Source organism: Lissotriton helveticus, chromosome 3_1, assembly GCF_964261635.1.
Source record: "Lissotriton helveticus chromosome 3_1, aLisHel1.1, whole genome shotgun sequence".
Lineage (NCBI taxonomy): Eukaryota > Metazoa > Chordata > Amphibia > Caudata > Salamandridae > Lissotriton > Lissotriton helveticus.
Genome location: NC_136061.1, coordinates 1,399,756,183 through 1,399,772,572, shown reverse-complemented (window position 1 = coordinate 1,399,772,572; position 16,390 = coordinate 1,399,756,183). Strand labels below are relative to the sequence as shown.

Here is a 16,390-nt window from a genome sequence, read left to right as displayed (position 1 = left end):
ATGGGATGTTGGTTGGCTACATTCTGGAACAACAAGGCATGGTGGGGCAACATTTGTCAATGCTGTAGTAGCCTCATTTCCTTCTGCTATACTATTTCCGTCCCTTGGAGGACCACCCCTACTTGTTGCCTGTGAAACGTGTAACATGTTTGTTCCAACACCCTTCTTACAGGGAGCGTTATCATTACTTGTCAATGTGCCATGACTAATTGTCAAAGTGGTTGGCAAGGGTGGAATATTTTTGTTAGCAATAGTGGCGGCGTTTTTTGGACTATCCTTTCTGCCCTTAGCTGCAGTACTGTGGGGCTTAGTTTTCCCGCAATTGCTATTACTTGCAGTAATCGATGGGTCAGCGATAATCTTGCTACTCTGTCCTTTGCCCCGCTGGCTGGGTGCACTGCTCACAGTTGGAGGTTGTAAATCAACCAACGGGGCACCTGCATCTCGCTCAACTGGTTGTTGGTTTTTCCCATTCTCTTCCATTTTATGACAAGACTTAATTAAAGATTTTGTGGAAATAAAATTATCTAAGCTAGCCTGCTCTAGATGGTCCAGTTGTTCTGCTAGCTTTTTGAGTCTAATCTCAAAGGGGTTTAAAAGGGAATGTATTAATTTTTCCAACTCTAAGAAGAATTCTGGGTTAGATGTTGGTGGGCCAGGGGATGCTATAGTAATGGGATCTATACCTGATGATAACGGTGTCGTAGGAGTTACCAATATTATGGTGTCTACACCTACTGAAGCGGCTTCACCCTCTCCCGTTGGTAATCCAGTAGAGTTCTCTACAGGGACATGACTAGGGCGTGTGTTAGCGCCCAATTTCCTATATTTCCTTGGGGGTTTTGGGGCTTGACATTTTTTTACAGTAGCACCCCTTTTCCTTTTTGGACAGGGTTTGGATTTTATAGCTTGTGCTTGGACACAAAGTTTTAGTGTAGCATTTTGCCCAGTAGATGAATGAGTGGAAACATTTGGGGACTCTGCGGGCACAGTAATGGCTACTATGTCTGAGGGGAAAATACCCAATGACTCATTGGCTAGAGGTGAATCGTGCGGAATGTCATGTATAACTGGTAGTAAAATAGATGATAACGGGGTGACCAGTGAAGGGAAATTTTGACTTTGGCGTTTCTCAACAGGGGTTTTCATAAGCTCTATAGACAGCCTACGCCCAGCACGTCTTTCTGCCAAGGAGATTTCCCTATCAATATCCTGAGGCAACCGTTTAAAATAGGTATCTAGGGGGCCCATGACGGCAGTCTCCACCTCGCCCATGGAAGGCAGCAAGGTGGAGGTGCTTGTAGAACAAGCCATATATCTAACCCTCGTACCACCTCACAATGTAATAACAGGTCAGGGCAATATCACTACACAAATTGTTTACAAGAAATACCAGAACTGTAAATGTTAGTGGGGTGTCCCAGCCCAGCCTCCTTCGGCCTCTGACGGCCACAGACGGTCCCGCCCTTGTCCCGGGCTTCTCCCGGCAGCTCCCGCGCGCTCCCGGCAGCGGGACTCTAGATACAGTTATAAAGTGTTGTGGGTGTGCCAAAAAAGAGCAGGCGGGGAGAGCGGGCCAGGTGTTGGTGATCAGGCCGTGCGGGCGCTCCTGGGAACAGTAGTTCCTGCGCTCGCAAACGCTCGCAGCCCCACCTGCAGAGGCACACCCCCTCCTATGGATTCCAGGGCAGTATGTTGTTCGTCTGACAGAAGCCACCCACGAAGCGGGACCCGCGGAGCGGGTACCGCGAGAGGTAGGGTTTTTTAAACAGCAACTCCGTCCCGGTAAAACTGCAGCTCAGTCCCGGTCACAGGAAGAAACAAAAAGGCGCTCCACCGGCCATCCAAACACAAATGCCTTTTAAAGACACAAGGGTGAGAGAGAGCAGGCGGGGAGAGCGGGCCAGGTGTTGGTGATCAGGCCGTGCGGGCGCTCCTGGGAACAGTAGTTCCTGCGCTCGCAAACGCTCGCAGCCCCACCTGCAGAGGCACACCCCCTCCTATGGATTCCAGGGCAGTATGTTGTTCGTCTGACAGAAGCCACCCACGAAGCGGGACCCGCGGAGCGGGTACCGCGAGAGGTAGGGTTTTTTAAACAGCAACTCCGTCCCGGTAAAACTGCAGCTCAGTCCCGGTCACAGGAAGAAACAAAAAGGCGCTCCACCGGCCATCCAAACACAAATGCCTTTTAAAGACACAAGGGTGAGAGAGAGCAGGCGGGGAGAGCGGGCCAGGTGTTGGTGATCAGGCCGTGCGGGCGCTCCTGGGAACAGTAGTTCCTGCGCTCGCAAACGCTCGCAGCCCCACCTGCAGAGGCACACCCCCTCCTATGGATTCCAGGGCAGTATGTTGTTCGTCTGACAGAAGCCACCCACGAAGCGGGACCCGCGGAGCGGGTACCGCGAGAGGTAGGGTTTTTTAAACAGCAACTCCGTCCCGGTAAAACTGCAGCTCAGTCCCGGTCACAGGAAGAAACAAAAAGGCGCTCCACCGGCCATCCAAACACAAATGCCTTTTAAAGACACAAGGGTGAGAGAGAGCAGGCGGGGAGAGCGGGCCAGGTGTTGGTGATCAGGCCGTGCGGGCGCTCCTGGGAACAGTAGTTCCTGCGCTCGCAAACGCTCGCAGCCCCACCTGCAGAGGCACACCCCCTCCTATGGATTCCAGGGCAGTATGTTGTTCGTCTGACAGAAGCCACCCACGAAGCGGGACCCGCGGAGCGGGTACCGCGAGAGGTAGGGTTTTTTAAACAGCAACTCCGTCCCGGTAAAACTGCAGCTCAGTCCCGGTCATAGGAAGAAACAAAAAGGCGCTCCCCATTATTATAGTCTTTCCTTGGCAAAGGAGGAAATCCATGAAGCCATTAAGTTTTGCATATGCTACAGATTGTATATTTTGTATTGCGTAAGTTTCGCAGTGTATTTTGTATTTCTTTTATTCAAGATATCACAGGAGTGGTTCTGAGGCGATATCGGTTGCTGTGGGAGCTATTCTGCAGCAGTGTCTCCTGTGTAATTTCGTTTCTTCCATTTTTTTCCAGGTTCCTAACCTACAGATTATTATTGAGTACCTTGTTTGGAACAGGTGGAGTATTGGGACTGGCTGCTATACTTCTTTTGGAGTTTACATATTACCCATAAATACTGACAAGAAACTATTCAACCGCTGACTATTTTTCAAATGATTTGTGCCTCACTGCGATACACAGAAATTATTCTAGACATGGTAAGGTATCCTAACAAATACGAAATTCATATAGTGACATTGGTCATCTAAAAAAAAATCTAAACATGCTCTCTCCAGCTGTTGCTAACATTGGATTGTTTGAAAATGGCTGTTGACAAGTCAAACTTCATCCCTTAGTTGCCATCAAAGAAACATCTATGAAGTATTCATGAATTTTCTTGTTCCATCTACTTACATACATCTTGCAGAAAGGAACATAACATTCAAGAAGCAAGTAAAGAAAGCAATAGAAGAAAAAAGTATTACAAGACTGAAAAGTATTCTAGTTAATAGTACACAATCTTGTTTAATTGTCATTCTGTAGGGCTTGCAAAACAGATTACTGCTTTGGATTTTCACCTTTGTGTGCTATGTGTTTTTTTTTGTGTGTTTTTTGTTTTGAACCTATGGCACGTAAATATCTTATATAAGTCTCCATAAAATCAACACAATAAACAATCTTCTACTTTCATTTGCCTTGATTTTGCTGCTGCATTCAACATAGTGGATCAGTATATTTTTATTTATTCTTTATCTCAAATTAGTATTGCACTGTACGTAAGTGGTTCCATCTTATTACATGGATTGCTCCTTTACAGTTCTTAAAGATGGGCTGTATCCCTTTAATATCCTGTGTACTTGATGATGTTCCTCAAGGGTCAGTTACTGGCCCACTACATTTTTGTGTCTACTATTTCTTTAGCCTTAATTATTTCTTCCTTTGACTTTAATTCTATGCTGTTGACTTTCAGACATATTTTTATTTTCCTTTTTCACTGATTCTCTCTGCAACCAGATCACTGCTTGTCTATTTGTTGCTGTAAACAACATGTTGTTGTAATTTCCAAAACTCAACCTCATGAAAATTGTGATTCTCGTTTTTCTTGTCTCATCAATTGTAATTACTCCTTCTCCCAATCACATTTCCTCTTGTCCAATTATGTTTTCTTCTTCAGCTAGTTATTTTGGAATCATCTTTTACTCCTCATTGACTTTTTCAACTAACTTTCATCAGTTTTCAAGAACTATAACTTGATCTTCATAGCAACTGAAAAAGTAAATGTTTTATCTTTCACTTTGCTCAAGAAGCTGCGTCAGTAATTTTTCTTAAATAAATTGCTGTTCCTCACTTGGGTTCTCATTACGATGTTGGGCGGACTGCTACCAACAGGCCGTTGGTAGCGGTCTCCCCGACAACTAGGGTAACGCCTGACTGCTGGATTACAATACTGGAACCATCACCACCTCAGACAGGCTCAAGAAGCTTGTAGGGGCGGCGGTCGGACAGCAATCCCTACAATGAAGGCGGTGCCTGCTCAGGCGCCACCGTAGGGATTACAATGTACATTTCCCACAGCCTTCTCATGACGGTCCCACCATCATGAAAAGGCTGTCGGGAAGGGACTTTGGGGGCCCCTAGCAGGGCCCCATCCCTTGTGGGCCTCCGCTATGTGGCTTCCCCCCAAAACATCCATGCATTGTGTGCCAGGCACTACATCGTGCCTGGCACACAGTGCACGGATGTTTGCAAACATTCCTTTTACTACTGCGGCTTGTGCTGCAGCCCTTTTCTGGGCAGCAGCACAAGCCACAATGGTAAAAGGCATGTTTCCGACTGCCTACACAGCAGTTTCATCATAATATGGCGGGTGGAACCGCCAACTACTTATCGGTCGTTCTCCATCCCTCTGCGATAGTGGTCGGACACTCGTCTGACCGCCATTGTTAGGAGGCCCTATATATTGCTTTTCCAAAATACCTGTCCACTCTGCTCCATCAGGGTTGAACAGGGCAATCAGGCAGTGCTCGATGGGCCAGTCTGACAAGTCAGTGTAAGGGCTGGTATTTTGGTTGTCTGAGGGCGTTTTGTGGTTTGCTGGACCAGTTTTTACAGTTCATTTCCCATATATTAAAACAAACATTGCCTTGTGCAAGCTCAATTCCGTGCAGCCCTCCATACCTTGCACAAAACATATAGCGAATCTTTACAAGTTCAAGCCTACCCCAATTTGCAAACATAGGCCACTTTTTAGCTAACCAACTCACTAATGAGTGCCATTCTATTTTGGTGCCAGGGCCTATTTTGTGCCCTATTCCCATCCTGTGCTCCACTCTAGCCAAAACGTCTGTGTCAGTCTTCTCCTTTGTCTTGATTAGCATACCTATATTTTTCCCTAAAAGGCTCAGGTCAGATTCTGTTGTCTTTACATATCTTTTAATTGATTCTCCTCTCTTGCTGCACCTTTCCCCAGGTTTGTTTATATCTCTCTCTGCACCACAACTCATTCACTTTGGTTTGGCTCCCAATTTGTCCTCTCTGCTCCTCTCTTTCTCTTACCCTTTCTTCTCTCTTTTAAATCTCAGGCATCCTCTTTCTGCACCCCACCCTTCTATCACCTACCCCTCCTTAAACTACCGGCCAAATCGCCTTCCTTCCCCTCATTTCTACATCTTGTCTTTGCTTCTCTATCTTTCACCTACTCCCTCCAGAACTTTTCCTGACTTCCTTGTTTCTAGCCATATCTTTCCTCTCCCATCTCCCCTTCCCCTATACTCTCCTCCCTAATCCCCACCGCAGCCCCTTTCCCCAGGGTAAACTGTGCCAGGACCCAGGTAAGTTCTGTGTTTAAATCATTCAAAGCAAGTGACCTCTAATCTAACTGCAGCGGGTGCAGGGCCGGCCGTTCTCTTCTTTCCTCCTACGGGCCGCGGTACCACTGCCCCAGGTATAGCACTGATAGCTACACCCCTAGGACCAAGGTTAATTGGAGGAGTTGAAAGTCACCATGAATGTAATTGAAATCCATCTTCTCTGCTCCATTGATATGATGCTTCTAGCATCATACTTTTCCTTTAACTTTTAAGTTGCCTTTCTTATTTTTTATGAGTTTGTTATGAATGAAATGTGGTCCATTAAGGCGTTAACACCTTCGCTGGGGCGGCTATTGCGCCGCAGCGCTAAGGGAGCGGGGCGGCCACGCGGCGCGCCCGTGCTGGTGACGGAACCGCTCCGTCACCAGCCTCGGTTGAGCTCTGCTCATGACGGAGCGGTTCTGTCATGGCCCCGCCCGCTCAATGGAACGCACAGCGCAGGGGCGGAATCCGCGCCGCGCAGGTGCGGCGAGCGGGCCATGATGGAACCGCTCCGTCATCAGCACAGCGCCACCGCAGCTGATGACGGAGCGGTTCCGTCATCAGCATCGAAGGAGTTAAAGTTTTTGGGAACCAAAATAAACTTTTTTTGATTGACCTATGCAACCCACAACCTTCTTAATTAATCTATTGAAATCTAACATATGCTTATCAATGAATTAGTAAAATATTCGTGAACACTAAAGGACCTGATTTACAAAGCTATATTATGGTCATAAGTACCTACATTTGCACCTGGTAAGATTTCACCAAGGGATGCCTGGCAGATGTAAATGGATTTACTTCTGTAAATTTCTATGCCATAAGTTTGGAGAAATCTGCAGTTGTAAATCCCACATAAAGGTTGCAAAATTTGTATAACAAGGTGTGATTTGCTATATAACTTAGTGAAAGCCCTTAAACACTAAGGGGTCCATTACCATGTCGGGCGGATCGCCACCGCCATGGTGGCGGTGGCGATCCACCTGACAGAAATGCCCGCCCGCCACCCTTTTGCCCCCACCACATTACCATGGAGGGGGGGGACCGCAGCGGAGGCAAACACCGCCCGCCACTTTTCCGCCCCGGTCGCCTTGCGGCCGGGGCTGAAAAGGGTTCATATGGTGGCGGTGTCTATCAGACACCGCCAGCCATATTTGGATGCTTGTGAATAGGTGCCTTTCCGTGGCGGCGATGCCACCACGGAAAGGCAGGCGGTCTTTGCTTTGGGGGGCCCCTGCTGGCCCCGCTGGTGAAGGCCGAGGTGGGGGTGCACAGGGGGGGTACCTATGGTACCCCCCCTTCATTTGCATGTACAAAGTGGCAGGCACCGCGCGGTGCCTGCCGCTTTGTATATGCAAATGCGAAAATGCATTTTTAGCAATGTGGCGGGCGGTGCAGAGTACACCGCCCGCCACAATGCTAAAAATGAAGGATGTGCCCGCCACTGTGGCGGGCACATCCTAATTTCCCCAACGGGACCCCCGCCCTTATGGCGGGCGGTCCAGAATACCGATAGGGTGGTGGACGGACAAACCGGTGGCGATCCGCCCGACATGGTAATGGACCCCTAAGGTTGTGGGCATTCACAAACTCCGCTCTAGCCCTTCACACACTGAAGATGACAGGATATTTACTTCCAGGATGGATAAGAGAATGGGTCACCTCCAGATTTAGTAGGGGTGTAGGCGAAGGGGAAAAAAAGAGAAAAAGTGAATTTTAAGTACAGTCTCCTTCCCTGTAGTAGACCTATAAACCTGCACATGGCACACCCTTCCTGTTGGACTACTGGGAAAGTCTGTGGACTGACAAAATACATAAAAGTAGATTCAGATGGAAATGTAAATATCTGTATATCCTTTTCGCTTTCCCATGAATTGTGCTCAAAATGTCTAGAGGTTAAAAATATATCTGTAGGAAGAAAGCCCTTTGTCCAAGCTTAAATGTACAGCAATGAATGACCAATCACATGCAAAGATTTTGATGACTGCTTATTATTTATATTTCAGGATCTCAAGCGGCAATACAAATATATTTTGGTTACAACATCAAAGGAACCGCGATGGACAGAAGATTTACAGAAAGCCCCTTTTGTAAAAAACTCCATAAGCCAGCTTTCACAGTATGTTGCTGCTATTGGTATATGATAAGGCTCTTAACTGTAATTAAGGGATACTAATGTTATAAATTAGGTAATAATGAGATCATTAAAACATAATGGTGAACTCACTTCTGTCATTCTTTTTTCAAGGAGTACGATTAAATTGTGGCTATCTTCCTGCCTTTTTTAAAAAAAAAAAAGATTTTTTATTGTTTTCTCCGTCTATTCACACGCTTCAGGCAACCATCACATTCAGGGCCATGTCGCAGATAGCCTAGAGGTCAGTTTGGAAAACAGGAGAAATCAATTCTCATCATTCTTCCCCTAATTCTGGCTATCTTCCTGCCTTTGTAAACACTCTTAAGCCCTCATTCTTCAGGCCAGTAATACTTATTTGGGTTCAAACTGCAGTCTGCGCCCTGGGATTGCAATGTCTGAGTATGTATGTTTTGAAAGATTTGTGCAGGTAATATCTTCTAGATACCAGGGTTTGTACCCTCAAATGGCGAAAACATGCAGTATTAGTACCATGCAGTCACCCATTGTGAGTTTTGGAATTTGTAATATGGAGGTATTAGTGATTACTGGGTGTGGTAGTATTGTACATGATAATGGGTCCCTCAGAATGAGAGGTTTATTCAAGAAATGTTCTGAGGGTCACTTCATTAACCCCTTAATTTGTGGCTGGCACGTTCGTCCTGGGCAAGTATCTCCCCTTGGCTTATTACCCAGTTCCAAGAATTGCATATTTTAGTAGGATTAAAACCATGTACATCATTTAGGGGCCGCTGCTGCGACCTCTCGCATGCCCCTTGTGACCCCTGTGAATCTGTATGTATTTATAAGCAGATGTATGTGTGAGTGAAAGTGAAGGTCAAGGGGCATGTGAAGTCACTTCCGCTACCGCTGGCCTTTTGGTGAATTGACGTTTCCGCTACCGCTGGCCTTTTGGTGAATTGACGTCCATGGGTAAAATGGAGACACCGTTTTTCTTCATTGCAAAACTGTATGATTTCCACATTCATGGTTCAAAAGTGGAACTTGTTTTTTCCCTTCAAACATTTTGTGAGATTTAAAACACCGATTGATGCAATTTCTCACTGCTTAAGACTCTTTGATGGAGACTGAGGGCCTCTGTGTATCACCTCAATTTCTTCTATCATATTTTTATTTAGTGTTTACTCTTCCTTAAAAGAAATAATTGTGTAGCCACAAACGTTCGGGTGCTGGGGGGCTAGAAGAGGGATGCACAAGGCAGCCAAGGTCAAGTGGACCACAAGCATGGTGTTTGGAGTCCTTTGCATCTTCTGTCCTACGATGGCTCTACAAACTTGGCCAAGTATACCCTTTCCACACTTGACTCTCATGGTAGAGAACGCGAAGATTCAAAGGCTTTACACGGAGATAGAGACTGAGAACTGAAGCAGCCAAGCAAGAGACACAGGGGCATATTACCAACAACTAGCGATAATTATCGCTAAGTTGGCTTAGCGGGAATATTTCTATTGCCGCCCTTCACCTGTTTTTATCGCTGAGATACCTTGCTATTAGCAAGGTTTATCTCAGAAGCGATAAAAAACAGGCGAAATGCGTGAATATCGCTGTCAATACAGCGATATTCAGGCATTACCGTGACAATGCTCTTAGCCATGTTATCCTCCTCTCATTGGATAACATGGCTCAGAACTGGTCAGGGCAGGTGTTCGCTTTTGGAGATATTCGCGCTTAGCGCGAATATTTCCAAAACCACACATGTGTTGATCATAGGCGATAGCGATTGCAGCGACTGTTTTCAGTCACTGACATTTTGGCATGCCCACTTTGCATGTCATTAGCGATAATTATCGCTGACTTGCAAAGCGGGCCCCAAAATGCCCGCTATCGCCTACAAGCTGTCGCTAACTGGTGTTAGCGACAGCTTGGTAATAGGGCGATAAAATTATCGCCGCTTTTGCGGGAAAAAGTCCAGCTAAAGCGGCGATAATGGCCCTTGGTAATATGCCCCACAATCACTAACCGTCCAGCCCAGTGCTTCTATTAATTTGGTATCACAGCAGACAGAAATACTACAAACACCAATGGGGATTTAGCAACAGGGTTCTTCAATCAAATCTACATGACTAATCAACTATGGCATTTTCCACACCCTCTACAGAGACCTAATATGACTCCTTAGGTGGCCAAAATGTCTACAATGTCTAGCAGAGATAAAAGGTCATAGAATCAGGCACTACTATCCTGTGCATTTAACTACCAAGTTGGATAACCCATAGGTCAATTTGTTCAGACTTCAGTTAAAAGGTTCATGCCAGCATAGGTGCATGATATTCTCCTAACAAGCAGTCACACCTTTAAGAGTTCAAGATAGTATAGAGGCTAAGCGGGGTACCTATATTTGTGGTTCTGTTAGTAAGAATATCTCTAACACATCCGGGTACTAAATGTCTACCCCTCTGCTTTTATAATATTGCCCAGTTGCACCTCATGCACTACCTTTTGGGACAACAGTGCGGTACAAGACTCTCCATCACACTTATGGGTATCAAAGCTTGTGACTATTTGCTGTAATAAAATCTAAAATACTGATTGCATGGGAGAGTCTCTCAACTATCATGCAAAGTATAACTGTGTTGTACTGGAAATGGCAATAAAAAATAGTTTTAAAAAAGGTTCTAGATACAGCTTCTCAGGCTTTGAGTCTAGGCATGTCTAGTGCCTCAGTGGACTATTGTGTCCACTGCATGGGCCTGTGTTAGACCTCATAGTCACAGGTTCAATGCCGGCCGGTCCAGTCAGCTTTTCATCCATCTGAGGTAGATAAAATTAGTACAGTTGAGTAACAATAAACATCTGTTATTCAACAGAAATATTCCCATTCCCATGTGTGAACTTGGGCTCTACAAATACATGTTATGGTATGTTTTACCTTGACTCTGCCAAGAGATTTATTGTGCAATGTTTGCGATCTCAACATCAACAGCGGGCACATGATCGTGGGCAGCAGCTCCACCTATTAGGTCTTGTGGCTGGAATAAACAGTACGGCCGGCATTGGCAGTGGTTGCCTTTCTTCAGCATTTATGCCCTGCATACCACTGGGAATGTCCTCTACAAAGCCAGTGTTGTTACTCATTGCTGGTAACGGAGCACAGTAGCTACCTGGGCTTGTTGCAGGTATTTGGATGCAAAACAGCACTCAGTTGCTTGAGGTCATGGATGTTTCACGCAGTTCACAACATGAACCATGCAGGTAGGCTGAGTTGTCCTCTTGGCTCGGGTTGGCCCCAGTCACGCTGCTGGTACTTCTGAGTGCTGTACTTTCTAGGAACAAAGCTGGGCTTCTCCACCTACAGCGGCAGGCACTCTCCTTCAATACTAGAGCAGACAGGCTTCTATGCACAAGGCAGACTTATATCTTCTCCAGCAAGTTGCACAGTCGTTGCGATGTCCTCTCACCTTTGGGAGATGGGCTGTCATATATATACCAGCCCGTGATCACAGCAGCTCTTTGAGTAATTTTTAAGTACCCCGCAGAGAACTCTCTTCCTTTGTCAAGAAGTACTTGGAACTGGAAACAAAGTGGGATGGTTTAATTCCCAATGTTATACTCATTTTCCAGCCAGGGGATGTTGATCTGCTCTCTAAAGTTCAGGACTGGTTCAGTTTCAATTTTTTTTTCTGGCTGCACTACAGATACAGCCTTTGTAAAAGGGGATGGCTCTCATAGTAGGTAATGAGGATCCTGTCACCAAGCAGTATTATTGATAACAATGAAGTATTAACCATCTGCCCTTGGCTGTCATCAGCCTTACTGGATACAAATACAAAAACAAGACCTCGCCTTTAAGAACAGAAACTGCTAACTCCTGTACCGTCAGCCAAATGGCAGTGCTCAGGAAGGACTAATTTGCAATTCCCTCCAGAAAAAATTCTCCTCGATTTTCCAATGGTAGCCCAGTTCCCATCCTCCCATACTACAACGCATGGAGCTTCTCACTTCAACTTCAGAAATGCAGGCAATACTCTTCCACTTTTTGGGAAAGCTATATTCCATCATCCATTGAGTGAGATAAATCTCGAATCCTCCCAGCGCACCAAAGTACGCACGAAAAGGTGAAGTCAATAAGTAGTCTCAAATGATATCCGTTGGTAGATGATTTATTTTGAACCAGTCTTTAGGAAGTTAAATTGATTAAATCAGATGCTGAATAAATTCATAACAAATCGCTGCATTGTAGCAATCTCAAAAAGACTTATGGCTGTACACGTCATTCATAAATGCATCTATGAACTACCAACGGATATCATTTGAGACTACTTATTGACTTCACATTTTCGTGCGTACTTTGGTGCGCTGGGAGGATTCGAGATTTATCTTACACTGTGTAAGATCCCTTTGTTTGATTACGTCACAGCGCCTCACAGTCAGGAGGTGTACATCTCGACATCCCCATACCCTTATCAATTCGTATTGAATTTTTGAGTACATTCGTATCACTTCGGAGTGCTGTAGTCTCTTTATAGATCATCCATTGTGTGTCATGTCAGACCGTGTGCTATCCCAAATCAATCCCACTGATCCCAGTAGCCAGACTGTTACCACAACACGGATTCTTACTACGATATATGCCTAATACCCAAGCTTTCAACATGCAAATGGGATGACAGACCAAGGTTCTGGGTGTAAAGCAGAACTTTACAAGAATGGGACCACTAGGCCACAATACTGAACCAGAGAAAAGATATGTTTAGTATTATAAATCCGCACAAATATGTATGCTGCCACCACTGCTGTATTTCTATAATACAGGCGATTTATAGTAGTCCTATGTTGTGAGGAAAGCATGTTTTTTTATATGTGTGGTTGGGAGACCTCACAAGTAATAAACTTGCTACTCAGGGTTGAGCTAAGTCTTTTAAATGAAGATCCAGTCATCTTTGTTTGAAACCCTCTTTTTTTAAAAAACCTTTATCATTTTACAGACAACCATTAACAGATTAGCATTGTCAATAATGAGTCGCATTGAGATAACAATGGCAGTACAGTCATACACGCTTTGTATACATGAGCAGTAAGATATTACAGTACATCACAGTAGCATCGATGTGGACATCCAACAGGGTACAACACCTAACCAACATGGTCTTTCTTCCTAGTATGCTCCTAGTCATCTCCATCAGACAGAGATGATTCACTGTAAGCTGTACTTTCTTTGGGAGTACCCCCTCTCATCTCCCACAAACCTGTTGCTCAGTTCCCACCAGCTCCAGGTCGGCCTGCAATTTCTTATCTGTTTGTGCGCTACAGAGCTGAAGCTCCTCTGCCTTCAACCACTCCGAGACATCCTGGACCCACTGGTCCACCCTGGGGGCCTTCACTCATTCCCATCCATGTAATGACAACCCTCCTCCTAACCAGCACCAGGGCCATCTGTAGGAAGCTGAATGCTATTTTGCGCTTCTAGGGTCGAGAAATATTTCCCCAAAAACAATGCTGTGGGACTAATTCATACGGAATGGCAGCTGTACGATGCAGCTGGGCCACAACTTCCGACGAAAAGGCCCTCACTCGTGGGCAAACCCATGCTAGATGTGAATTACACCTATGCATGCACCGGGGTCATATAAGTACAATGCACAAAACTGAAGTGAATCAACTTAAAACATGTGCTTTCTCATTTGAAAAACCTTAGTTCAACCCTGGGTAGCTGTGGCTCTGAGCAGTCAGGCTTTATTAAAGGAACATGTGTAAAGCATTAAGAAGTGCCAAAACAGTCAAATATGAAAGAAACCGGACAAGATAAAAACCCAAGCATCAATTTATAAAAATAGGTTGTATATTTGTCTTCAAATAGACACCTCAATAGACATAAATCCCCCAGGGGTGTGTCCTCCGTTCGAGTGCATATAAAATGGTAATTTCTTACCATTTTATTTTTCATCCCGAACCAGGCATCAGGACGGGGGCGGGGTCCCTGCTGAGACAGCAGCAGGAAGGAGAGTGGGTTGTCTATGCACTTATGTTTAAAGCGCTCATGTCTTTTTGGCCGGTAATCTTGACACAGCCAACTACACATGCGTACTTTAAACATCTCTAACCCAGCTGTCTTAAGACGGCTGGGTTAGAGTAAGTGCAGGACTTCAGGGCGCTGTGGAGCGCCGAGTAAGGCTGCTACCTGCAATCAGGTCGCTGCTCTCACAGCATGAGAGCAGTGCCCTGATTAGTCAAGGGAGTTCCAGGCTCCAGCTTCAATTTCTGTGGAGGTCCAAGGCAGAGGCTTCGCGTTCGCCTGCTATGTTTTTTCAAATAATATATATATTTTTTCCGCCCTCCTCCCCCTCTCCTTGTAGATGCCAGCCGCAGGTTAGGAAAATCCACTTTGCAAAATAGAAATCAATTGCATGTTTTTCAAATAAACAGATGAAAAAGCTACCACGCAAACTTGGCTAGCAGCACAACAAAGGTAAATGAGCTAAGGGACAAGGCGGGTAAATGGCGATCAATGGAGCAGGTACCTGACTGGCTTGTACAAGGAGTAAGATATGACCAAGGAGCACCATACTTGGAGGCCCTCACTCGAATAGCCTTCATCATTATAGTTTACTACTCACAATAATATGCCCTAATAGGGAGGAGAGAGGGTATCCATGAATTCGTAAGAGACCTTTCGATGTATAAATTCAATGAGTCTGAAAGGGCAGCACTGGACAAAGTATTCTCAGTTTAGGACCTCTCAGATGCCTCCGGGACCATGCAATCCCGAACTTTCATGTTGTTTGGGAATAGAGGTGGCCATCTTTGAAGTTGAGTAGAAGTCTCCTAGTGGTTCACACTATCTTTACTAGGCAGTCAAGATGTTTAACTGCTGCAGCTGAATCTTGGGGCTAGAAGTACAAAGCCTTTTTGTGGTCGCAAACAAACTGATTTGGAGAATTGGACTGTTTATGAATGCACAAAGGCATTTTCAAATGTACAAATTCCAAATTGCGATTCACAGTTTGGGTTTGGGAATTGGTATTTGGAAATGGCATGTTTAGTGCGTTCCTTCCTAATACCATTCACACTTTATCGCCTACTCAAAGTTGGTGGTAACCCATTGACAAATGAAAAGGGGTCCCCCAAAGAACCTATTCCCCTTCCCTTTTGAGAATAGTTGAACAAAATATTTATTAAAAGCAGGCAGTGGTCTTAAAAATGTGAAACTTAAAATGTTTCTTTTTTTTCTTTTTAAACTCATCTGGCTTTCCTTTAAGGAAAACAGGCTGTGTTTGAAAAAAAAGATAGCTTTATTTAAAACCAATTACAGACATGGCGGTCTGCTGACCCCAGCAGGCCTCCATCCCTGTGATGGCAGCAAATCATAGTGGGTCACAAATTGCTACCTACCTCATTAATATTCATTAGGAGGTTTTATTTGTGACCCACTACAAATCACTATTTAAGGAATAAGGGCTTAATAACCCCTTTGTACATTAGTGATAGCGATTTCAAAATAGCGATTCGCATAAACGCTGTTTGGAGATCACTATTTGAAATGTTCGGACATCTAGCCCTTGTTACCTGAAACTGATGACACAGATACCTTGTTTTCTGAAACCAGTCACTTTGTTCAGAAGTATCCCAGAGATCTAATTGAATTAACAAAGTGACTTTTAACAATTATATTCAGGGACTATTCCATTTGATAAATTCAGGAACTAGAAACCAAACACTGACTACAATTTAAAGGGATTTCTGAACTAACATTTCTCAGTGCATATGGATCTTTACATTACGTTAATAGATAGGATCTTTAAAACTCATGATGTTCATCATGTTTACGAATGTGTATATTGTGTTTAAGGTATTGATAATTCAAGTAGGGTAATTGGTGGCGACAGCAAAGTAATGCAATACAGATTCATATTGTATATTTCAGTGTACCGAAGTCCTAAGTAGAAATTCATGTTACATTCAACAAGAGTTGGAAGTGTAATACGTTTATATTGGCCATTAATATATTTGAAGTGATACAAGGAAATGTTAAAATATACTTGGGACATTAAACTCTTTAACTATGTTTTCAAAAACATCAAAGTTTCTACTTCACATGAGAGTCAAAAGTAAGGAGATAATCTGGAGGCAAATTGTTGACTATGTATCTGTACGAAATTAGATGTAGTATAATTCCTAGGCACTAATAGTCTTATCTATTTTAGATAGCTGTCATGATCAATTGAAGGTCACGCCGAGCAGAGCAGACGAGTACTCTAGTGTATTTGTGTTTTCTCTTTTCCCGTTCTCTCCTGCTGACTAACAAAGTTGCTTCTGTATCAAGTTGGTAGTGGATACATCACTCCAACTGGATACAGACTACATAGTCAGTGATTTTTTACACTGAAACATTGTTCAAATTGGGTACCCTGCTGGCCAAGTGAGCTCTGGCAAGGTATT

The 16,390-nt window shown here is 44.6% G+C and overlaps 1 protein-coding gene across 2 annotated transcripts in view; it reads left to right on the top strand.

The window, feature by feature from the left end:
* LOC144824986 (ropporin-1-like) overlaps positions 1–16,390 on the top strand; it is a 494,190-nt gene that overhangs the window by 56,439 nt on the left and 421,361 nt on the right. Inside the window, exons 1-2 of one of the 2 annotated variants that reach the window (XM_078683913.1) lie at positions 3,159–3,225; positions 7,866–7,978. In XM_078683913.1, coding sequence (XP_078540039.1) covers positions 7,919–7,978 — 60 coding nt within the window. In that variant the 5' untranslated portion in view covers positions 3,159–3,225; positions 7,866–7,918. Of the gene's footprint in view, positions 1–3,158; positions 3,226–7,865; positions 7,979–16,390 lie in introns of those variants that run through there. The other variant, XM_078683912.1, reaches the window with a different exon arrangement.